The sequence below is a fragment of the Filicampus tigris genome, chromosome 20 (genome assembly GCF_054856515.1).
Source record: "Filicampus tigris isolate MCC_2025a chromosome 20, RoL_Ftig_1.0, whole genome shotgun sequence".
Taxonomy (NCBI): Eukaryota; Metazoa; Chordata; class Actinopteri; order Syngnathiformes; family Syngnathidae; genus Filicampus; species Filicampus tigris.
Window position 1 is genome coordinate 6,150,185 of NC_141236.1, and position 24,066 is coordinate 6,174,250.

Consider the following 24,066-nt stretch of genomic DNA (forward strand, 5'->3'; position numbering starts at 1 on the left):
GCATTTTGTAACGTTGACTTTTGTGTGTTAGCGTCATACCCGGGTAGCCTCCCACGTAAATGGGGTCATTGGTGTCACAGGTGTTGGAGCGTGCGTTGGGACTCTGAGCTTGGCTCTGTTTCCCGTCCACCAGCAGCTCCACCCTGTGGCGAACCTTGTTGGCGACGACAGTGTGCCACCGGCCGTCACAGAAGCCGTCGCCGTCGGGCACGTGCAACGCCGTGATGCGCCCGGCGCCGTTGTCCACGTGGAAGAGCAGCTAAAAGAAGGTTCGCATCGATCGGTCTTGGTCTTATATAATCTTAAATGGTTCTTCATACCTGGCCCTGAACAATCTCGAGACCAAGTCCATCGTTGCCTTGGTTACTGATGGTCAAAAGGACGCCATTAGTTCTGCTTGTCCGGAACTCCAATGCAATGGACACGTCGAGACCCACTCTGTAGCTGGACACTATAAAAGGAAAGAATAATGAGCCGATTACAGTAAAAAAAATAAAATAAAATAAAACTTTACTTCACCTGCCAGGAAGAGTTTTCTAAAAAAAATATATAGTCCACTTCAACATCAGTGAATACACTACAGTTAATTAGAAATAGGCAAAAAATGCATTATGCAGAGTTATTGGCACTTAATTCCAGAAAAAGGTGTTTTTTTTGCAGGGATTAACTGTAGACTTATTTTTCTTACATCTGAAATAAATATATACATTTATGTTGCTGGGTGTCATCTCACCCGCTTTCAAGAATCCAGTTCCGTCAAAATAAGTTCCTGGCTCGGTGGCAGCAAAGCATCTTCCGATCATGTGACTCCACGTTGGCGTCGCCATGTCAAGCTTAAAGTCTTCAGTAAGTGCTTCGGTACGACCTGGGACATCCGGGGGGGGGGGGGGTTACAATGAATCATGAACATGCACGGAAAAACGAAAATGCCTTCAGATGTATAGTTGGAATACATTTTAGGGGCCTTTGAAAAAAAAAAGCATTCTTACCCGGAGCGGCAGCCTTTGTGCTGACAGGACCTCCCACCATCTTTAAGCGACGCATGCACCCGTTGATGCTGTAAAGAATCTAAAAGCAGAGGTTTGCCGTCTCAGAATTGATTTAGTACATTTCTCATACGTTTGTTACTCATATTTTTGCTTTGCATTACCGGTCCGATCCTCTTGGTGGTGTAGTTGTGCGGTAGACCACCAACGTACAGCATTCCCACCACGTCTAACAAGTCAGCCTTTAAAATGACAAGCAAAGGAACGGGACTCGTGATTTCAAATGCTTTCTTGTCACAAAATGCATTATTGGCACTTATACTAGTAATCATCATAAAAGTGATGAACCTTTTTGGGGCTAATCATCTGTTTACTGTATCGACCATCCACCACCAGGAGAGCCCTCTGCTTGCTTCGAGCCACACGGATCTGAGAGAATAAAAAAAAAAACTAATAATAATAATAATAATAAAACAAGACGTATGATAGAAAGGAATTCAGTTCCAACTAATAGCCTTTTACACTTGATGTTCAAACTACGGCCTAACCAGCCGAGTGCGTGGCTGTCCCACCTTATGCCAGTTGCCGTCATTGATGGAGAAGGGGACGCATCCAGACGTGTTGCCATGACCGAGGTCGTAACCCAGGCACACCTGTCCATCTTTGATCTGCACCATCACACAGGAGTGGATGACAAGCGTTTCAAAGTTAATACAGTACTATTACCAGTGGAAACAAGTGTTCAACTTGATACCTGAATGGAGACAAAGTCAGCGTGGTTGATTCTGGCCATGTAGAGAACAAGTCCTGACTCCTCCCGTGTCCTCAGCTCAAACTCTAAAATTAACCTGAAACACACGCACATTTACGAAAACAATATCCGAATCGATATCTGATTTCTCCCCGCTTCTAAATACAAACCTTTCTCTCACTTTGGCGTCATCGAAGTCGAAGCTCATGTGACTGTTTCTGGCCAGACCGAACTGGTAGGACTTCTCCAGTGCTACGGGGGCCACTGCCGAGGGGCACGAGTCCTGGAGATGAGCATGTCAAACATGTCAGAAACTCGGACAACATTGTCAGTTTACTGACTCTGTTTACAGCCACAATAATGAGCAGATTGTAAAATATATATATATATATCGTTGACAATGTCAATAAAACACTAACAGGTCTCTTGTGTGAAATTGTAGTCAGTGAAGCGTTTTCCTAGATTTGATCAGTTTTATGCTGACACGTAGTTTAATGTGTGGCCACAAGGTGTCACTGTTGCAATACGAGACATCAATTATTTCATAATTCTTTCATAAATCTGTTGCTATTTTCTCATCTCATCTTAATCAGTTTGCCTCCTGTCCCGCAACCTTTTTTTTTAATTCTTTCATTTCATTTTTCTGTCCAGTTTCATCCTGACTTCAAACCTTCTTGCCTTGTTCTTCTTTCATTATGTCTGTGCTTTGGTTTCATGTATCTTTTGTCATCTCCTTATTTTCAACGTGTGATCAATCTCTGAGGATTCTGATTTTGATCGTCACTCATCTGTGTGTTCCTCCTTTCCTTCCTTTACAAGTAAAGTTGTAAGCTGAAGGTGCCCAACAGAAGAAGAGTGTCAAGATACTCAACTGGGCTAAGCAACTCCATAATGAGGTCAAAGGTATTGTCTGTGTTGGGCAATACTTTTATTCAAAACTAGTTTTGCTGCAAGTCATTTGACAAAATTTTAGTGAATGGCATCACGGCTAATCAATAATGGCATTCTAGTGTATTTCTCTATGGGCATCTTGTCCAGAGATGAACTTAAATGATATAGGGGGCCAAAATATGTGCTCTTAGTATATTACATTTTCATATTACATTTCTAACTGCATGTATAAAAGGTCCAGTCTTCAACAACAAAGGGTTTGAAAAATTTAAAAATAACCATCCATTTTTCCCCCAGAGCAAAGGGCTCGCGTGTGTAAAAATGACCATTCAAGGACGGCACAAAACTGCTGAACAGCAAACCAACATTAGGGGCTAGCACTCTTTTTTTTTTTTTCCAAAATCTATTCACACCAAATTATTGAGGTACTATGTTTGTCCTGCATATCATTCCAAATTCACAAATGAATATTAGACAGAATCATGATTTTTGTTTCCTTTAAATTAATCAAGGGGCCACTCAGAGCATAGTCGCAGGCTGTATGCGGGCCACCAGTTGCCCATCCCTAATCTAGTTAATTCTCCTTCCTCATTTCTTTTTCAACCCTTTCAAATATTGCTTTTTCTCCTCCTATCTCTGCACCTGCATACTTGTGAGACAAAAGTTAGAGACACTATTTGAGTGTGTTTTTGTGTGTGTGTGCGTGTATCTTAATCTCCTCTGGTCTCTTGTTCTCTTTCAAGTGAAGACATTCCCCGCACGGCGACCTTGCTTTGTTACCGCCGACACTCACCTCTTATCATGCTCTGTCTTCATATCCGCTCCTGCTCAACCTCTGCCTTTCTTCTCTTTCTCCACCTCACCCAGCCTCCCTCTCACAAAAGAAGCTTTCTCGCCCTCTCTCTCGCCTTCTCATTCTTCCCTCCGCTCCCTCTCCTGCGGCTTTCCATTAAGCCCAAAAAAAAAAAAAAAAAAAAAAATAGCACAAGCAGCCGTCTTCAGAAAGAGTCCTCTTCGTCATTGGCCGGGGCCTTCGTCGTCGTCTTCTTCTTCTCCTCCTCCTATGCCCTTTTATTCTCTTCTTCCTCCCTCGCTTTCTCTCATCTCCTCTGTGGCTAACAATGAGGAGATGATACTCCATTCAGAGCGGCTAGTCTTTTCTTGGAGGTCACACCGATTGAAAGTAAAGTCATTAAGTCACGATTTTGGATGTGTATGTATGCATGCATGTGGACTGTGTGTGTGTGTGTGTGTGTGTGTGTTGCCACCAGGTTTCCTTTAGAGAATAGACTTATTATACGGTCGAAATGAGCCACTTTTTCAGCCGCTAGGAGTTATCTTTAGCCCCAATGTTTTATTACTCCAGAGAGAACCACTCAAAGACTTTGCCATGTTGCTCATATTGTAAATGAGTGCTCATTACATGCCTTAATACTGTTCTAACCTCTTTATGGTCTTTGAGCTGCAACTGTGTAAAGTTTAGAACACGCGAGACGATTCTATTAGCCCTAATTGCCCTCACAGGATTAATATACATTTATCTTTAACTTGGAGCTCTGGAGAAGCCGCCTCTTTGAAAGTATTTTCAAGTTGAGATGAAGCGGATTTATATTGCTGACAAAGATCAGGATTCAGTATCTGCTCACACTCGAAAAAACAGTTGGGTTAAAAATGACAAAATGTTGGGTGAAAAATGGACCGAGCCACTAATTTTTTACCTTTTTTTTTTTTTTTTTTTTTTTACAAAACAGTCAAATTTTTTGGGTTGTTTTGTACAGAACTACCCATTTTTAAAAAGTTGGGTCAAACTGACCCAATTAGTGGATTTTTTTTAAAAATTTTGAGCTTTAATGTAGTTCGCTGACTGTAAACTTTTTCTTGATATCATCAATTATACTATCGCCACAGGGGGAGGGATGGGCAACTTCAGTGATAGAGGGGGCCACAGGCCAGGCTAAAGAGTGCACACCAGAGGACACTGTGTGGTTTGTGGAAAATAAGTGGCTTATAAAACCAGTTATTTATTTATTTATTTTTTTGTTTCATATATATCAGTGTGGTCACGAGACAGAATTTTATGGCACTCACATTGTGGTGATGAGATTGCGCAAGCCTACCTACTGTGATGTTCTACAGGCGGAAGTAATCCTTACAGTGCAACTTCTGTCTTAATTACCCATTGGGGAAAGATGAAAAAAAAAAAAATCCATTTTGCATGGTCAATTGTGTGCAAGTGTGTATACCGTGTCAGCAGTGGGCGAGGCTTCAGCAGAAGTAGGTGTAGCAGTGGGTATGGCGGCAGGTGCGACAATTGCTGTGGGCTCCTGTCAGTCATCAGGGGGCGGGAAGGAGGCGATTATATGATACGGCCAGGAAGCACATGTAGCCACTCCAACCGGCAGCAGCATTAGCCATGCAATGATGGTTAGAATGATTTTTTTTTTTTTTTTTTACAGTCTACTATAACACTCTTTCTTGGGTTAAGGTTAAACTACTCAAGTATTGCATCCAGCTATATCAAGGGTTTAACCAGTAATGTATCTAAAGGCCAAGGTTCAGCATACAAAACAAACGGCCGACTATTAGCATCGCATACTGCTTTGGCTCCTGCAGGCCCATAAAGCATAGCTGGCATGCACAGTTAGCTTGCGCATCAGTGTGACTTGACAGTGCACGACCGGCTGCTAGAGAAGGAGTTTAGTGGCTCAAGGCTAAAGGGACAATAAAGAACACTTAATGGGCTGTACAAGTGCAGCGTGATGGAGCGCTAAGCTAACACAGGAAGGCCACGGATGCATTGTATCCCTTCGTCGTGTGACGATGAAGGCATGTGTTTGCCTTTGTTATGGTGGGTAAGGTAGCTAAGATATGATATCAGCGGAGTCCGTGATATTCTTCAATATTAACGTTGGTATTAATGATGAGAAACAGGCTTTAGTATGGAAAGGGTATCATAATTTGATTGGATCACTCACAGCAGGAAGTTCAGGAAGCGATGTAACAAATGCAGGCGTGGGCGCGGGGCGGTGCGGTTTGGCCGCTTCTTCTTCCTTCTCAGCCTCTTCTGTCGGATAGGGAAGAGGAACGAGCGGGGCAAGGCTGGGGCACTGGCCGATTTCAGCATTTTCAAAGGACACCGCCTGGGAGAAGTCTGACAGGCTGTGACAGGGACGAGGAGATTAGCTAGTTGAAAATGGCACTAACTGATGCAGCAGAGTGAACCAAAAAACGGACAAAACATTTCAATGAAAAGATTTGAAATGAACGACGGCGCGTGTTGATGTAACTTGAGGAAAATACATGTACGCTAAACTCCATTTCTACACTAATGATCAATCAGTCAAGTACAGATAAAACTGAAAATGCCAATTTCACATTCAGTTCGGCTGTACGTGCAAAATCAATAACCCCACGCAGGATAGCGCCCGTCAAATCTACATCCAATGGTGATATGCATGAAATAGACAGGCAGCCTGTCTGGAGGACTCGTGAGGGACAAGGAGGCATCGCATGGGGAGGGGACGGGTTAATAGGGGTGAAGTGAGGTTAGAGACGGACAATCAGGCACAATCAGAGTCATGAATATGTTTATGCAGTTGGACGGATATATTACTGCCGACCAGGCACAAAGAGACAAAGACTGTATTGCCGTCGTCATGCCGAAGGCTGCCCTGCTGGAATTTGCCGCAGCAGGGTCAAGGTGGACATCTCAGCTCTAATGAAGTGAAGTGGCGCGATCAATTGGGCCTTGGTGAACATCATCGTCGGAAAGCCAAAAGTATTTAATGCAGTAACCGTGGATGATGTCGCGATGGCTTACACGGAGTTGACCATGAGATTCCATATGCATCCCTGGAATGGGACGTTGGCCCTGTTGGATGTCTGCTCCACCTCGGCAGGAATACCGCCGAGGAATACACGCTGTAAGATGATTGGCTGGTCATTGGGGAGCGGAGATTCCCTCTTTACCTCCTCATCCACTTGGACTGCAAAGGATCTGATGAAAAGGCAAGTGGTCACCGAAATGAAAAGACCTGGAAGACATGCGCCACCGCGGCTCTCTAACCTGCCGGGTAATCTCTCGATACGCAGCGAGTGCTCTCTGCCGTCACTCAGGGTGCCTTGCTCGGGCCGTCTGATGATTCGACGCAGGCTGTGGCTGCCCGTATACACCAGCACCTCCAGGGAGCCTTTGTTCAGCATCACAGAGAGGAAGGGCTGAGGGAGAGAGGATGGATTGAACGTCATTAGGCCTTGATATCACACGCTGAGGACCACCTGATAGTGATTAAGAGGAAATGGATCCATTTCAGCAACAGCACAAGATTAAGAGCCAATCGCTGACGATTGCTGACACTCTACAGCCATTTCGGATGAATAATAATTGCTCAGAGCAACTTTGGAATTTCTGCAGGTAGATTGTGGATGTTAGGACAATGGCCCAACTGAAAAATATCCAATAATTCCAGTCAGGTATTGTGTAGGGTTCTCAACTCATTCACTGCCATTGACGGGTTTATTCGTCTTTTCACAGTCCAGCCATTCAATCCCAGGACCTTATTTATATTTTTTTCAATTTTTTTCAAACATTAATGTAAAAGAGGGTCTGAAAATGTCTGGAAGTGAACAAGTTAAGAAAACATTGGTTAACGCCATATTCTTAAATGGTTTTCGGGTGTGTTGATGCAAAGCGTGTATAACTGTATATTTACTGTGCGCTCAAAATAGCTCCATATTACACATGAAGGCCATTTTGAACTTCCAGTGAACTGTATGAGAGTGAGTGAGAGCGCAAAACTTTATAACATGAGCAAGTCAAATGACACCAGGGAGGGAAAATGGTTACCGCTAATTGGGCCAAATGTAGACAGTTTCACTAAGGGGTGGAGTCACTTTTGTTGCCAGCGGTTTAGACATTAATGGCTGTTTGCTGAGCTTTTTTGGACGATATCATGAATTCACTGTTATACAAGCCATACAGCGACTACTTTACATTTTAGAAAAGTGTCATTATCCCATGAAGAGATTTATAAAAATGTATGGCGTGTCCTCACTTTGCTCCTCCCTGGCACGTAAAGCTTGTGACTCAGTCAAGATGTGGAACTTCAACATACTGTACTTTCTCGGCACTAAGGTGCCACAAGATGGTGCTAAAGACCTTTCTGATAGGAAAGTAGTCCAGCTTTTCTATTATGCCACAAGATGGCGCTAAAGTCATGCCCAAGAGAAAACAAATCCTACCTTTCTAGTAGAAATCTAATATCATCTTTCAGCGAGTAACAGAGGATAAGTATAAAAAAAAAGTGAGTAGGTGAATTTGAGAATAGCATACCACAAATATGCAAGAGGACACGATGATGCTTTCACACTTGATCGAATGAAGTGCGGCAAAGGGGAAAACAAAGTACAACCCTTGACCGTTTGATTCTCAACTTAAATTTAACTTGTCAAGCTGCATGCCGACGTGCGTTAAACCTTTGCGGAGAGGCCAAGAGGAGACAAAGTCGGCGGGTAGACGAGCGAGAGGACCGAAGAGCGGCGAGGAGAGGCAAAAAGGGGGGAAAAGTGCGCGAGCGTGGGTCCGTGAAGAGGAATTGGGGAAGCGGCGGAGGAGCGGAGAAAGCGGCGAGGAAAGGATAACAAGAGATGAGAGGAACGCTGAGGAGAGGATAATAGGGCGACGAGATGAGAGGGCAGAGAGCAGAACAGCAAGAGAGAGACAGAGAGATGAGGGAGCGAGAGAAAGAGACAGAAAGGTGGTAGAGAGCAGCGGTGCAAGGTCAGGCTCATTTGAATTTTAATTCACTGTGTGCCACAGGGCGAAGTGGGAGACAATTTACCACTTGAAAATGGAATTTCAATTTGAGGTCGGGGGACAAATTGAAGCGAGATGTAGCTACAACATGCCTCTCGCCGTGCTGGCTGCACGCACGCGCGCAAGAGCGTCACTTGGCACGCGTTCGGACAAAAAGACGCACACTCTTAGCACGCGCGAAGCGGTAACATACATTTGCGCGGCGAGCGGAGGACACGTGTACACACGCAAGCATGAAATCAGACACTGACGTGCTTGACAAAACCTGCGCGCTAACCACGTTTGCTGGAAAGAAGGCACGCTCTTTGCTAGGCTTTCATATTTGACACTTTCAAGTCAGCTTTTCAACTCAATTCAGCTCTGCTCAATTTTATTTGTGGAGCACTTTAAAAAAACAGCCGCTGCTGTAACAAAGTGCGGGTCACATGTAATGTACGTTTGTTTGTAGCGTATTGTTTTACAATTCCTGGTAACAGCATGCTTCTGTTGCACGATATGGAGAACTTTGGAATGGTTGATACAAATAACACAGATCAACAACACATTTTAATCCGAAATGACTTTGTGTCCCTGAATATATTTTTGATGCTGATTTAAAAAATGACCTTTTACTAACAGCAGTTTAAATGTTTTTTGTTTTTTCAGGTATTTTCATTTTTTGTTTTTAAGTTTGACCAATAAGAGCTTGCGCAATACAGAATATACCACGCGTAATTTATAGTTGTGACATTTCAAATAAAATTCCTACTGCTGCTTCACCAGTTTGAGTTGGCGGTGTTAGCGCACTTACCGTCTGAGGAAAAAAAACAAACATATAATGGGTTGTATACACAGAAACGCATGACCTGCGTTATATATTTGGGCTCCTAAAATACCGACTCTGTGTGGACGCAACGTAGAAACCTTTGGGCATACGCTTAAAATCCTTAAAACTTAAAATGGGCAAGACAGCAGCCATATCAACAACAGCAATTGTGCTATTTCTATAAATCTCTGCAATTGTTTACATTTTAGAAAAGGATCACTTGTACAACATTCCCAAAGCCTGGTTCACACGCCACGATTTTAAAAGTGTCGGCAGTTTTCCAAAACCTGAGAGACCCCACACATGATGGGAAAAAAAAAAAAAAAATTACGGGTATAACAGATTTGAACGCACAGTGTGTGGAGTGCAGCCACATTGCGAACACATCACACACGGGCTGATTTCATTCATGAATATTCCCAGGTCAAACCTCTCGAGATGAAACGTGACTTCAGAGTAAACAAACGTTTGTGGATGAAGAGGACGCAGTTTGTTTTCAGGCAACATGAACAGAAAAGTTGTTGGTCAAAGGAGTTGAGACAGCACAAGCGCAGACTTTCTTTTGTACCGTGACGGTTTTGATTATGGATTCCCCGCCGAGCTTCCTCCCTGCATCGTCATTTCGCTTTCTGTTTGCCTGCAAGTCACTGTCAAGCGGCTGCGTCTGTCCTCAGGGCACACCACACACGGTGCACTGAAAAAAGTTTTTGGTTGAATTCACTCTATTTTATTTTGTCAAGTGGTTGCACAAAATAAAATCATTTGGGTCCAGATACATTTTTTAAGTAGAATGTGTTTTAGTGACGGTAGAAAGTAACAAGCGCAAACGAGGTAGTTACGTTATGCACGTTCATGTTTAAATCTGGATATTTCATTTGCCATGTATGCTGGAGCAACTCTGTCCGCTTACGCGTGTCAACGGGCGATTGTGAATGTTTCAGAAATCGGTATTTTGACCTTAACCTGATTATTGACCACATGTAAATATAGTCATCGTCCCATCAGAGGTGAGCTATTTTTAGAACAGTCCCACAAGTCAAAACAGTTTTATTTAGTTATCTCAAGGCATTTTATGCATCCAGCATGAAAATAACCACACTTTTTCGACATTACAGTATGTAATCTCTACCTTTTTATATGAAAAGCAAATGAACCCCACGTGAGCAGGCACATGACGACAGAGGCAAGGAAAAACTCCTTATATGGAAGAAACCTCAAACAAAACCCAGACTCTGTTTTAAGTTTTATCTCCATTTCTGAATGTATTTTCTACGTTCGTCATTTTCTTTTGTCACTTTCCTCTTTGGCCGCCTCCCAAAATGTTCTTCTCCATGCATCCGGCGTTCGTTCTTACGCAATACTCTATTTTCTTTTCGAATGGTGTCGTGCCCTTCAAATGCCTGACTTTCACCTCCAAATCCCCTCCATCTTTTGTTTCTTGTTCTCTTTCCTCCGCCGCCACCGCTCTGTCCCGCTCTTAGACATCCATTAGTCAGGGTCAAGTTGAGTTGATGGTGTTCTTAACCTCGCTTAACCTTTCCACACTCACACATGCGCGCACACCGTCCCTTCCAGCGTCGTTAGTAAAAATAGATTTATGAGCCCAACAACCAGTAATGATGGATAAACCAGAGGTAACCCTTTGTCCTCACACGCATACACGCACACGCACGCGCGCGCACACTTTGCATTCACGTCAGCTAAATCACGCATGCACCCACAATTTTCACAGTGACATTCCTGTTCTGCTTCGCGGCACCATTAAATTAGCCTCAAGAATAAATGCAAACACATATTTGTATTATACAAAATTGGGATATAATACCCATTATACATATGATGTGATAATAAAATGGAATACTATTTCCTGTGTCCTGTTACCCGTGCTTTACAGGAAAGAAAAAAAAAATCCTCAAGCGACCCCATCTTTAGGTCTATTCTATTGATCACTTTCAGGGCACATAATACTCTCACATTAAGACCGTCTCCCACAACACATCTTTGCACACAAGCAACAATTATGACTACAATATATGTGATAACTAAACAAATAATTCACAGCGGAGGTCAATTTATGATTGGTGACCATTTGTGTGTGTGCATGCATATAGTATAATTTAACTTATACTTAATAACTTATGGAAGCTCATTTTGCTGAAGTGTTTGTTTGTTTTATGGTAATTTATTGATCAACACTTGTGCATAATGGCCTTTTTATTGTCTGTTATTATTACTATTATTTGTTATTATTTATTGTTTATAAAATGATTTGCCACAGCCCCAGCTGTTATGAAATGCGCTGTATAAATAAAATTGTATTGGACCGACTGACGGACGATTACAAACCTGTGACGGACTGGCGAATGATGGACTTGTACCCAGGCCATTGACAAATGACGGACCGGCAAAATTTCGTAAAATGCCCGCCTCTTATAATGAGCGCTGTCGACACCCGAGTGAAACCTCATTACGCAATGAGATTGCAATGATGGTGAAGTCATACACTTAGTGTAATGGGTGTGTGTGTGTGCGCATGATTATTGGCATCCATGTCCAACTCATGTTTCAGAAAACTGGTCCATTTGCCAGCAAATGCAAATCTCGTTAAAATGCACTTATGCATTCACTTAGGGAAAGTGTGTACACATAGGCGTGTGTGTTTGCGCATGCGATAAACTCACCTCTCCTGATTGCCTGCGTTTCCTCTTCGAGATGACATTTTTGCTACGGACCTGTGGTGGACAGGATTGCTTAGTTTTCAAGTTTGCAGTTGAACACATTTTTGCCAAATATGCACACTCTTTCTTAAGCACAATAACATGCCAGATTACTTGATAAAAACTCTTTCCTAAATATTTCCAAAACATATTATTTGCAAATAACACCCTCGAAGTTTAGCTACCTCACATCATTTGGTGGTTTATAAGGACCACAATCCTTTAATTGTTTCATCAGCACCTGGCTTTCGATAATCGTATATTCCTTAGGTGGAGTTGATCTCTATATTGTGTCTATATTGTGGGTTCCTACAGTCCACTTGCCAACTTCACTAATCTCTTCAGGCGACGCCCGGATTTAGAATCTTGCACATTCACTACATTTCATCGTCTTGCATGATTGAATGAAAAAAGATGACCGCTAACCTGTTGGCCGATGGGCGGAAGCCCGCCCACTGCCAACAGCAGGGTGCCGGTATCCACCAAGGTGCTGAACGACAGGCTGATCTCAGCGCCGACCGCCAGGGACAGCCCACCGAGCTCCACGTAGCCTGGCTTGGAGAAGCTGACTGTGTATAGGTTCTATGAGACATATGCGATATACATTAGACACGTTTTACTTTAAGTGCAGTGACAGTCACAAAGCCGTGAAGACAACCTTGGAAAAGGAAGGACACTTGAGGAGAATGGAATGGCGCCCCGCTCCACCCCCCCCACCCCCACTCCCCCAATGTAAACATACCCAATACACAAGCAAGGCTTTTCAACTTCTTTGTACTTACATACAATGGCTGCTTGAGTGTATAAATAAATTCCATTAGTGAATAGAAACCCTGATGAATGCCTTGAATGACTTTGAAAAAGTCCATTGTGGAGTCAGTGAAATGCATTTGCGTAACTTGTAGGAAAACAAGCATAAAGGACATCTCTGTATTACAATTTATTGATCAAAGTTGTACTTATTAATTAAGTACTCGTCGTGATCTGTGGTTGAGCGAATACCACGTGATGTATCTTAAATCTTATAACGGCAATGGAAAAAAAAACCAAATTTCTCAAAATTAACTGTTGTTTTTAAGAAATGACTGCTCTTTGGAAAAAAAAATGAAACTTAAATTTGAAGGGAACATTATTTTCACATTATTGCTTTAAAGCGTAAGTCAACCCAAACATATTTTTTTTCAAGAATATGTTCCCAGCAGGCCCACTAGTTGAAACGAGACATTCTGATTAATTTTGCATTTGTGGAATATAAATTAAGCAGTAAAATGCACTCGTTTTTAGCCATCTCCGGGGGCGGCCATTTTGTCTTCTGTCAACTGAAAATGACGTCACAACTGCTCCCAACGACCAATCACGGCTGACCTGCTTTCTGAATTTGAGCCGCGATTGGTCGTTGTGAGCAGTTGTGACGTCATTTTCAGTCGACAGAAGACAAAATGGCCGCCCCCGGAGATGGCTAAAAACGAGTGCATTTTGCTGCTCAACTTATATTCCACAAACGCAAAATTAATCAGAATGTCCCGTTTCAACTAGTGGGCCAGCTGGGAACATATTCTTGAAAAAAATATGTTACTTACGCTTTAAGTCATTTACCAACATCTTAATTGACATACAGCTTCTGGAAAAAACAATGCATCCAATTAAAGAGGCAGCTCTACGTCCCCAAAATTCCGATCATGACGGCAAGCTGATAGCTCTAATCTAATATGGTTTTAAAAATGAAGTGAGCAGTCTTACCTCTACATTACATCCTTTCGTAACCCCAGTGTAATCAGAGCTACTGAGGAGATTATATGGAGTTCGGGATACTTCAATCTCCCGAAGGCAGCCGACGTAGCGCTTCAGCATGACCTCTGGCCTATAAAGATATTACAATCATCAGACTTTCCAATCGCTTGAAAGTCTAATAGGATCATGTCTTCATTATTGCAGCCTTGAACGCTTTGCAGAGTACGATCAGCATTGACCTGATATCAGAGTGAGCATAATCTGAATATGGCATTTGTCCTTGTTATTACAAAATAGGATTCATTCGGTGTCTGAATGCGCCGTTTTGGATTCAAGCCAAGCTCGTACTGACGGGAACATACTTCAACAGCCCCATGCGCCTTTTGTCACTGCTATTTCACAGTTTGCTATCGCGTTGGGAATGGGTGAACGTTGTCAGAGTCCCATCCCCACAAAACCCATGAAAAACAATTATATTATAATAACAATGCAAAATATGACAAAGGTCACAAACCACACATGGTTGCTGGTGGAAGGACAAATGACACATCCAGGTGGATAAAGGGCAGAGAAAGTGATTTCCAGCCGCTGTGCGGAAGAGCAACAGCCATTAGGTACAGACAGACACGCACGCACGCACACAAACACACACTCACACACAATTGTGGGCTAAATGGCACTCCAGCATCAGTGTGGCCAGCCTCATGCAGAGAACAATTTACAGTTACACTTGCTGTAAAAAACGAACTCGTCTTCCTTTACCTGGATTTCATGCTGTTAGGAAAACACACAACAATGGCACATTAGCACCTCAACTATGACTGATACGTTTACATTTGTTCCTGAATTACACAGATTAAATCGTGAAAAACATTAGACAATGTTGAGGATTTAAAGAAAGACATATTACTCTCCTTATACCCGTACGGAGTAGTTATCTATTTTTGTCAGTAGCATGATGTAAAGAACTTATTTTTGTCGCGAGCCACATCGTAGTTACGGTTGCCGTCGGAGGGCCGTTATAACCGTGAATCCATATATATGTACGATCGCCTTATATTATCACACATACACAACAAATTGATCGATAACTGGTTTTGAAATCATGAGCCAGTAAATTGTTTTTCAACAATTTTTAAAAAATGCATTTTTAAGAGGGGATTGGTGTCAAAATGATTGCAATATCTCATATCTCAGTACTGTTAAAAGTAAAGACGGTTTGAAAGGAACATGAAGTCGGCACATGATTTGCTTTCGCGGGCCACATAAAAGGATGTCGCGGGCCGGATCCGGCCCCCGGGCCTTGAGTTTGACACCTGTGATGTAACGAATATGTGTTCTAACTTAGATGTTCCACTGTAACCAATCAGGCCTCAGCTATCATAATGTGTCCCGACAGAAAGACGTTACCTGTAATTTCCAATGGTAGGTAGGCCTCCAAAATAAATGCTTTGCTTCTCCTTGAGGTTCAGCCCAGTGGCCGTACCCAGAGATGTTGCCCCTATCTTCTCCTCAGCGCTAGTGTCGATGTCCACGATGGTAACTGTGGCTGGACAAATAGTTCGCAAAGACATGAGCAGGAGCAGGAAAGTCTCACGTCTCTTTGGATACACAATCTCGTTGTTGTTTACCTTGCTTCTTGTTGCGAGACATAGTGAGGGATTTCCAGCGTCCATCGTTTTGACGGTGATCTGATATGGCGCTGCCAATTCCTGACCCCAGATCAAAGTTCATCTTCACCTTGCCCCCTGCTAGCTCCAAAGACATGAAGTCTTTCTATAGGGAGCAAAGGTGGAGGGAAGATATTTTGTCAACAATATGGGTAAATAAATACGGATTCAACGTGTAGTAGTCATCTTATATCGTCATATCCAACTTCCATACCATATCATCAGTGGCCAGATACATGAGCAGTGCATCCGAGGCAAACGTTCGGAACTTGAACGTAACACTGGAAATATTCGGGTTCCATCTTGTGGGTCGTCCCACCGCGGCGTAGCCTTCCCCGTCCAGCTGGACAGTCCCTTCACCATTTGACGATTGGGGGCTAAAAAAACAACAACAAAAAAACAAAACAAAAAGATGAATTCTGGTTTAATATCGCAGCTGGAACAAGGGAATGACCAGATTGGCTGTGTGACATTTTGTCCATGATGTCATGTAAATCTGATCTGCCCTGTATCAATTACACCAGGTCGTTCATTTTCTCAATTTCAAAATGTTACTTTTTTTCCGGCTATATAATTGATTTCTGTGTTCGCATACCTGACAACACATCCTTTACAGTCTCCCTGCCTGTCCCTGTAGTTCCAAAGTCCAATCGGTTTACCATCAAGGAAGGTTTCCCCCATGCAGCCTGTGAACGTTGTTGTCCTCACAGCATCGGCTTTCTAAAAGAGAAAAAGCACGACAGTGATGAGAAGAGTTTAAAGTCAACCCAATCGCGCAAAGTTACCTTGATCGTGCCGAGTATTCCGCCCACAAACAGGTAAGCGTTCTGGTCCACGTCCAGGATGGTGTAGGTCACGGGCGAGTTCGCGCTGTTCGGGGTCGGAACCACACCGGCCCTCGGTCCTTCTAGAGGGTACACTGATATGGTACCATTCAATCCGTTGCTGCAGACAGACAAGAAATTAGGAGGTAATTTTATTTCCTGGCGCGCATTTCCTGGAGGACATTTACGACCGCCCGTGTTCTGTCACATGGAATCAGCTTTTATGATCTGGCAGTGTAAAAAGATGAATGAGAGAAAGTGATTGCGAGGACAGTTTTGCAGCGGGCGGGACCTCTGAGATGTACAGTGAAATTGATCTGCCACCTTGAATTTGTTGTTTCATCGTACCCAACAGTTGGGGAATGGAAAGTCAAAGCCCCCGCGCACAACTATCTCCGTTTTCACTGAAAGAATGTGCATGTGCAAGATGGCCCGGGATGTTATGTAAGAGCCGCAGGCTGACAAGGCTGCAAATGCTTGATTTCCCAAGTGAAACAACGTAATTCCATTTAAGAAATGATGTCCTCTGGTCGTTTGGTTTTTATTTACGTTTCTATTTCCGGCTGTTGTCAGGTAGTTGAGTGTGTCATCGGCTCAGTGACATCAGTCAGTATGCTCCCAGAAGAATTAAGCAGGATATTGTGCTGAACATTAAACGCAATATTGTGAATACAAACTCGATTTTACGGGAACATGGATAGTACACACTCACAATGTCAAGTCCTCCACAATGATGTTAGGTATACATAAGATTGTATTTGAGCCATAAAATCCAACAATTCATTGCATTACACACATAGGAAAAAAAAACAAAAAATGTATAAAGTGATATTTCTGTTCACGTGCACATTTTAATTGCGATTGGTGAAATGTTTTCCATTTTGCATTATCTTATCACGTGCTTCATTTTTCTCTTTTAAACTTTGAATGGAGAGTGTTTTTTTTATTTTATCTAAGCTGAATTCAATGATTCCATCTCTATGTGACAAAAGCATAACATGAGGATTAATTTAATTGGGGGGGTTATGTCTCTTGATGTTTGTTGATGTCTTCTGTATTCGCGTACGTACATGACTACTTCCACATATGCCGCCTTTGAAAAGAATAATGAGGTTGTTTCTACTGTTGTAAAATATACTGTTAAGCATCAAAACAAAAAATGCGTTTATGCAGGATGGGTCAGTAATAAAGAGTATGCATAACTCTTACCGAGAAGCTTCTATTCTGTGCCAGTTCCCGTCATTGATGGTGAGATGGGGATATTCTACTCGTCCCACACCTGAACCCACGTCCCAAAGGAAATACACCTTGCCCTTGCGCATCTCCAGAGCCAAGAAATCAACCTGAAACACACAGTCGACGAGCAGGCCATCACTTTGTTGCAATTTAACAGAAACGAAAACAAAAAAAAGACACCCTCAGTTTTGAGAGAAATACAATGAAACCACACAAATGATTACTTCGATTACTCAAAGAGGAATTTGTGGAATAAGTATTCCATATGTGTATATATAATTTGTGGCTCAGATTCAGAAAACAGGTCAGCCGTGATTGGTCGTTGTGAGCAGTTGTGATGTCATTTTCAGTCGATAGAAGACAAAATGGCCGCCCCCGGAGATGGCTAAAAACGAGTGCATTTTGCTGCTTAACTTATATTCCACAAACGCAAAATTAATCAGAACGCCGTGTTTCAACTAGCGGGCCTGCTGGGAACATATTCTTGCAAAAAATATGTTTGGTTTGACTTCTCCTTTAAACGTACAGACTGAGTCAGTGAAGTCGCAAGAACTTTAACACCTCTGCCTCTTTAAGCCGATTTTCTCAGTTTTGTATTTTGATTAATTTTGTTATTATTATGGATGAGCCGCAAAAAAAAAAAAAAAAAATGTAATAAGAGGCTTTGGAGCATATGCTGTAAAAGGAATAAGGCTCACACTCAGCATTATTATTCATATAGCATTATGCACACTTACAGATTATTAGGGAGTCAAATTTGAGGACCCCCCCCCCACCCCCGGGAGAGGAACGGCCATTATTTTATTCATTAGCACAGATCACAGAGCCGCGTCGTCGCTTTTCAGCCAGAATTACACACGATTAGTGAAATGTTAGAGGTGTGTGTTCACACACACACACATGCAGCATGCCTATTCATGTGGAATGTTTCACTTATGGGGAATTTCAGTCACACACACACACACACACACACTACTCGTACACATAAGTGCTCAAGACTTCCCAGTCAAATGCAGCAACGCTGTGATTTCTCAGGGGGAATCAACCTAAAAGTAGATAGCAACCAAAAGCTGTTAATTGTCAAGACTAGTTTGAACACACACACACACACACACACACACACACACACACACAAGCATGCATATGCTTATAAAGGCATTTTGGCATTCCTTGCAGTACTCTCGTTCATGCGCATGTGCTGTAATTCACTGTTCAATGCAGAAATAGTTTGAATGTTACACAATCTAGAGCGGAAAGTCATCATACATTTTATACTGAAAAAAAAAAAAAATTCTAATGCGCAGCGTGTAACTGGTTGTTTGATGTTTACTTTGACAGTGGAATTCAACAGCTTGAAGCCACTTTTCTGAGGAATAGTTTACCACGAAGTGACTTGAGTTGATTTCGCGGCCACCACGTTGCTGTCGTATCTTGAAAAATTCACGAACTGGGTCACTCATATCTCAAGGCGCCGCTGTACCGCTTGCGGCCTCATGCGTATAAAATGTTGGCATTTCCATATGTTGGCACGGAACATTCATTTGTTGGCAACTTAGCCTTTACAAGCAACTTTTGATGGAATGTTTGGCTTTGTGTGATTTTGTTGACTTTTCCCCCCCCCCCGACACTTTTCATGTATATACTCACATATTTGGCCGAACCGAGGTAGAAGAGCAGATTATCGGGCGTGGTGGTTTTGACGTGAAGAATGATGGTGTTGTACCTGCCCTTCCTGATGTCAGGGCGGTAACTCCGCAGACAGTCGCCGCCTGACGACACCGACACTTTAATCTAAAAAGAAAGGGAGAGTCAAATCGAAACCGATTCCGTGTGTGCCTCCGCGAAAGGTTCTCCGGTGTCCCTTACCGAGTTGGCTTGTTTCCTGGCTTGGTTAATCAGCTCCTTGATCTGTGAGATGTTTCGCCTCAAATTGTCTTCCAGCTTTTTGATAGGCTTCAGCTTCTCCAGCAGCCTATCAGCTTCGTCCTCTAAATCTTTCACTTTAGCTCCGGCCGCGTGGACTGATTAAAGAGATGGGGTACGGAATCAACGACGTCATTGGCATTACCGAACTTTACTGCTGAGGGAGGCGGTGCGTGACCAAGAGAGGGGGGGGGGGGGGGGGGGGGATATTGAAAGCAGCTGAATCACTCAGTCATTGATTGAACACAGAGAAGGAAGACAAGATAAATAAAGAGCAAGAGAGGTGGAGGGAGAAAGAGAAAGAGCCAATCAATTAGTGTAGCTCAGCTCAGCATTCAAAGAGAAGCTTGTCTATACTATTTATTTGAACGGACGCTGGTGGAAGGCAAAGCGAATAGAGTTCCATGCTTTGCGGTGTGCGTAGAGCTCATGCTGGAGCAGAGCTGAGGCATTATTATTATTATTATTATTATTAGGAGCAGCTACTGTGACTTTATAGCTTCAAAAGACACTGATAAGAAGAAAGGGTGGTGCGCCAATACTCTTGTTCAAATCAAATACGTCCAAATTGGGGCAATTATGAGCTGATTAGTTTTTGGAGGCCTGCAGAGATCAGATTCACGTAACATGGTATTGGGGCACCATTGATAAGTGTTTATAAGGAGATAAAATAGAGATACATACTTATAGCTGTGGGGGTAAAAGACAAAGACAACAAGTTCTTCAATTAAAACTTGCGCTAGAACAAATTATCCAGAAAAAAAACATAACGCTTCACTTGTGCGACAAAATCACAAGCCGTTACGACACACATACTGTTTTTCTCCGGGTCCTGGATCATCTGGTTGGCGGCGCTGACCGTGTGGGCAAACTGGCTGAAGTTCTTCTGTATGTGGTTGACCTGAAGGTTCAAGGTCGCCAGGCGCTCCAGGACGTCGATGGCCGTAGCGTTTGCCTCGGCGGCCACAGCCTTTGTCGCCACCAGCTTGGCCGCTGTGTCTGCCGGACAACAATGTTTACATATGCAGTTCACGCTGGCAAAAAGACATCAAGCCGATGCATGCGTGTTGAAATGTTGGCAGTCAGAACAAAAGTGATGGTGGATCGAGGTTTCTGCACATTTACATATTCCAAATAAAATGCATCAAAACATCCTGTGTCATTATGCAGCACATTATTACTATCAATAATCACAGGGAGTTGGACAGTTTTCACACATTTTTCACACCTCCTAAAGTTATATATTGTTCCTCATCTGAGCGTCATGTAACCAAACAATAATCTCAAAAGGTTTGAATTACGATTTGGAGAGCAACAAAACGGAACTGTGAGCTTGGCCACATTGGGCAAAAAATGTCAGTTAAAGGCAATCGTGTTCTTGCGCCGGCAAAGAGGAATAGTCCATACTATAGGTTTGAAGAAAAGAAAAGGTTATCGCCATTTTAGAGTCACTTGGAGTGATCTGAACTTGAAAATGATAATAACAAGCGTTTGATGTTTGCACGTGCTCCGGTAGTTTTATCTGACCGTTGATCCATCATATTGAATGGGTAACCTCGGAACTTGTCAAGTTGAGTTTACAAGAGCAACTGAGCTCCTTTCACACGCTCATTGATTTCACTGTCACTTCAACTCGCACTCTCTCTTACTCACTCGCACGCAGTGTATTCGTGCAGTCATACCATTGGGCATAGTGTTGAGTGTTGTCACCGTTCCATTGATAGCTTTGAGCAGGTCTTTGGTTCTGTCCCTTGCGGATTTTACTCTGCCCTTCAGTCCAGACACACTCGCGGCATTGTCTGCAGGAGAAAAGTAAACTGAAAAGGTAGCTGAGGCGAAACTGTGGCAGTCATTTTTGGGTCAAAAATCAGTTACACTTGCTTAAAGTGGAAATCAACCCAAACAGCCATCTCTGGGGGCAGCCATTTTGTCTTCTGTCGACTGAAAATGACATCACAACTGCTACTACATACTGCATAATTTCGTAACGACCAATCACGGCTCAGCTTCAGAAAACAGGTCAGCCGTGATTGGTCGTTACATGAGCCGTGAGTAGTTGTGATGTCATTTTCAGTCGACAGAAGTGACAAAATGGCCGCCCCCGCAGAGGGCTGAAAACGAGTCGATTAACTCTTATTCCACAAACGCAATATTTATCAGAATGCCTTGTTTGACTCGTGGGCTTGCGTAGAACATATTCTTGAAAAAAAATATGTTTGGGTTGCCTTCCCCTTTAACTATTGTTTAACAAAAGCATTTCCATTGCCTGCTTTTACACATGAACATTTTTTTGCATTACACGATACCTTTGACATCATTATGGAGTTGCTGAGCCTGGCTGAGCAGCTTGAGACTCTTCTGAAGGGCACCTTGAGCTTCCTCCTTGACTGGGATCTCTGGGCCTAAAGCCTGCACATGCACGGACACACGCACATCCCCCACACACACACAACACATACACACAGGTAAAATAGAAAAACCAATGACAAAGAACGCTTCAGGATTTGGGAGCCACTCATGAATTAAATAGCTTTCACCCGGCATACAAAGGTGAAGTCATCTGCATATCACCTTTCCGCTGTCAGATTGACCACTTTGCATTGCTAAATGACATTCCCACAAAGCTTTTCAAATGGCGGAAAGGACCTCTTTACAATATTTCTACACCGCTGCCCTCTAACATCGCAGCCTCTTTTTACTCATTCTTTGTCCGATACCGCTTATTGGCAACGGGCAATGAACATAAAAGAAGGAAGACAAATTGGACGAAATTGAACCCAGTGGACTCAAATCCACTCGCACAAACCAAAATGAGGCAATACTGTATATAACACAATCATTTTTCCGATAAAAATACAGTATGAGTACACTGGCTTTAAATATCAGAATTATCTGTACAACCCTGCATGCTATGAAAATGTTTAATTTTTTTCTGCTTCATTAATTGTCATTAAGAGTAATTTCTATTCCATGTACAATGCTATCACATATTTTCCATGCTTTTTTTTTTTGATAGAGGAACATAATGATAGGATTCGAACTTTGAAAATTTTCTGCCAAAAACAGTACGAATAAAAGGTTAAGTTGAGCTATTTTTTAAAGCAACACTGTGTCATGTGAGTTTTTGTTGGTTATGGCGGCGCCATGTGGACAAAAGCGGTAGTGTTTTGACAAAAGTCAACCACATTTCCCATGCGCGTCAGCGCGTAGTGTCGTGAAAGCCTGCAAGTTGGACTGACTGAATTACATTTCTATTTCCAGTGGCTGTGTGGAAGATGAATAGCGATGAGGTAATGAATCTAATTTTGTTCAAACAATACTTTTATTTTGTTGTTTGTTTTGGGGCTTCTGCCTTGACACCAGCAACAGCACGTAGACGTTCAAATTGACTTCCGTCCTTATAGCGAAAGGAGAAAGTGAGTATGCCGTAAAGCAATTCAGAACATTTGTATTTTTGTTTTTGTGTACCAGGGTTGCTCCCATCCTCCTCAAAGTTGCTTTGTGCCAGTAAAAAACGATATAGACCCTCCCCCGAGGGCATGACAAAAGTCCCATTCAACAACTTGTAACTCAATGTTTCATCAAAAGAGTTGTGAGCATTTTTTATTCAGGTCGAATTCTCACCCAATGATGCTTTAAACTTCGCTCTTACTTATTTTTGCAATTGTAAGAATGATTGAAAACAATCACTAAACACTGACTGCTGGAGAGTACAAACTGTACACAACTGTACAAATGAACTGTAATATTATGGAACCGGTACAAGGCCGTTCACTCTGAACCCGATGTATCGGAGTACATTGAATGTGTTTTATTCATTAAAAGTAGAAAGATTTCCAAGACGACAAACGTACGCGTGTACTCCTTACCATTGTCAGCGCTTCTGACGCAGTCTGTTTGGCCGCCTTCGCCTCTTTCTCGGCTTGGTCCACATTCGCTTTAATGTTTGTGTATGCTTTGAAGGCAGCCGTAGCGTTGAAGGAGAGATTCTTCGCTTCGGCCAAGATTCTGCGAGAAGAGCAAAAGGGTCCATTTCTCTTTTTTGCCGTGTTACATTTCGCACTGTGACTCATGGTTTACCCATCCAAAATCGCAGCCGATTCATTAAGCTGTTGGGCGTGATCCTCGGCAGCGCGCACACGATGAGCCAGGCCGCCGCCACTCAAACCGTCGGTCAGGTGCCGGACTTTGTCATCCAGCTGGTCGTGAAGAGGACCGAGGTCTTTTCTCATCTCCTCTGCGTCCTGCGAATGTCACACAACACTCAAGAGTCAGATTGAAACGCAGCATTTCACTAGCCGCAGAGTGTAACACAATCTTTCAACAAGGCCCTTTGTCGCACCTCTAACTCTTTATTGATGTTGTCGGAAAGCTGGTTGGCGTCATCCAGGAGGTTTTCTGCTTCCCCGATGACCTTTTGGGCTTCTTGTTTCACCCCTAGGACTGCGGCATGCCTCCCCTGTAAAAGAACACAGACGGGCATCTTTCCAGCACATTCATTAAAAAAAAAAGTCCAATATTTCAGAAGCATGTCAGGGCTGAGAAAGTAGCGTCCGTTCTGACCAAGCTGCATCGTTTTGCACATCCGATATTCATTATTGAGTGATGATAAATAAAGGATAATAATATGAAACCAATATTGGCACAAAATAGTCATAAAAGCAATCATAACCATATTTAAAAACAAAACAGAGAGTGTACCCTTGGCGCTAATAAC

The 24,066-nt window shown here is 42.8% G+C and overlaps 1 protein-coding gene across 4 annotated transcripts in view; it reads right to left on the minus strand.

Moving 5' to 3' along the window:
• lama2 (laminin, alpha 2) overlaps positions 1-24,066 on the minus strand; it is a 111,061-nt gene that overhangs the window by 1,133 nt on the left and 85,862 nt on the right. For 3 of the 4 annotated variants that reach the window (XM_086019244.1, XM_086019243.1, XM_086019247.1), the window contains exons 42-71: positions 23,692-23,808; positions 23,430-23,593; positions 23,219-23,357; positions 21,656-21,758; positions 21,032-21,148; positions 20,166-20,348; positions 19,293-19,447; positions 19,074-19,217; positions 17,400-17,533; positions 16,152-16,311; positions 15,962-16,086; positions 15,581-15,743; positions 15,328-15,472; positions 15,107-15,245; positions 13,706-13,826; positions 12,392-12,547; positions 11,930-11,980; positions 6,695-6,846; positions 6,449-6,625; positions 5,604-5,787; positions 4,872-4,952; positions 1,908-2,020; positions 1,741-1,834; positions 1,559-1,654; positions 1,335-1,415; positions 1,151-1,228; positions 990-1,068; positions 734-865; positions 321-451; positions 40-259 (exon numbers count right to left, since the gene is read on the minus strand). In XM_086019244.1, the coding sequence (XP_085875370.1) occupies positions 40-259; positions 321-451; positions 734-865; positions 990-1,068; positions 1,151-1,228; positions 1,335-1,415; positions 1,559-1,654; positions 1,741-1,834; positions 1,908-2,020; positions 4,872-4,952; positions 5,604-5,787; positions 6,449-6,625; positions 6,695-6,846; positions 11,930-11,980; positions 12,392-12,547; positions 13,706-13,826; positions 15,107-15,245; positions 15,328-15,472; positions 15,581-15,743; positions 15,962-16,086; positions 16,152-16,311; positions 17,400-17,533; positions 19,074-19,217; positions 19,293-19,447; positions 20,166-20,348; positions 21,032-21,148; positions 21,656-21,758; positions 23,219-23,357; positions 23,430-23,593; positions 23,692-23,808 (3,934 nt within the window). The remainder of the gene's footprint in view (positions 1-39; positions 260-320; positions 452-733; positions 866-989; positions 1,069-1,150; positions 1,229-1,334; positions 1,416-1,558; positions 1,655-1,740; positions 1,835-1,907; positions 2,021-4,871; positions 4,953-5,603; positions 5,788-6,448; positions 6,626-6,694; positions 6,847-11,929; positions 11,981-12,391; positions 12,548-13,705; positions 13,827-15,106; positions 15,246-15,327; positions 15,473-15,580; positions 15,744-15,961; positions 16,087-16,151; positions 16,312-17,399; positions 17,534-19,073; positions 19,218-19,292; positions 19,448-20,165; positions 20,349-21,031; positions 21,149-21,655; positions 21,759-23,218; positions 23,358-23,429; positions 23,594-23,691; positions 23,809-24,066) is intronic. The other variant, XM_086019245.1, reaches the window with a different exon arrangement.